The sequence below is a fragment of the Colobus angolensis genome, unplaced genomic scaffold (genome assembly GCF_000951035.1).
Source record: "Colobus angolensis palliatus isolate OR3802 unplaced genomic scaffold, Cang.pa_1.0 Scaffold22, whole genome shotgun sequence".
Classification (NCBI taxonomy): domain Eukaryota; kingdom Metazoa; phylum Chordata; class Mammalia; order Primates; family Cercopithecidae; genus Colobus; species Colobus angolensis.
In genome coordinates this window covers 420,308-420,623 of record NW_012115377.1, presented here as the reverse complement: position 1 = coordinate 420,623, position 316 = coordinate 420,308, and the positions used below count along the sequence as shown (strand labels likewise).

Here is a 316-nt window from a genome sequence, read left to right as displayed (position 1 = left end):
TGGGGAGGTGGGGACGCGGTGTGGCGAGCAGGAAGGCCGGGTCAGTGTTCAGGCTGGTCGGGGGCTGGCGAGGCAGAGGGGCTAGCGAGGGTGGGGCCGGTAGGGAGCGGTGCCCGGAACCTCCGAGGTAGGGACACAAAGGGGCTACAAGAGGAGGGGATCAGGTGCTTGCGGGAGGCGGCGATTCAGCCGGGACAGGTCGGGAGAGGTCGTGGCAGGGAGGCGCGGTCGGTGGGGGCGAGGCCGGGGACAGGGCCGAGTAATGGGGCGCGGAGCGGAGCTCGGGGGTGGTCTGGGAAGAACCAGACGGAGTAAT

At 70.3% G+C, this 316-nt stretch overlaps 1 protein-coding gene across 1 annotated transcript in view; it reads right to left on the bottom strand.

The window, feature by feature from the left end:
• Positions 1-41: 41 nt before the first annotated feature.
• HMG20B (high mobility group 20B) overlaps positions 42-316 on the bottom strand; it is a 5,356-nt gene continuing 5,081 nt past the window's right edge. Inside the window, exon 8 of the mRNA XM_011943603.1 lies at positions 42-144. Within this exon, the coding sequence (XP_011798993.1) occupies positions 42-144 (103 nt within the window). The remainder of the gene's footprint in view (positions 145-316) is intronic.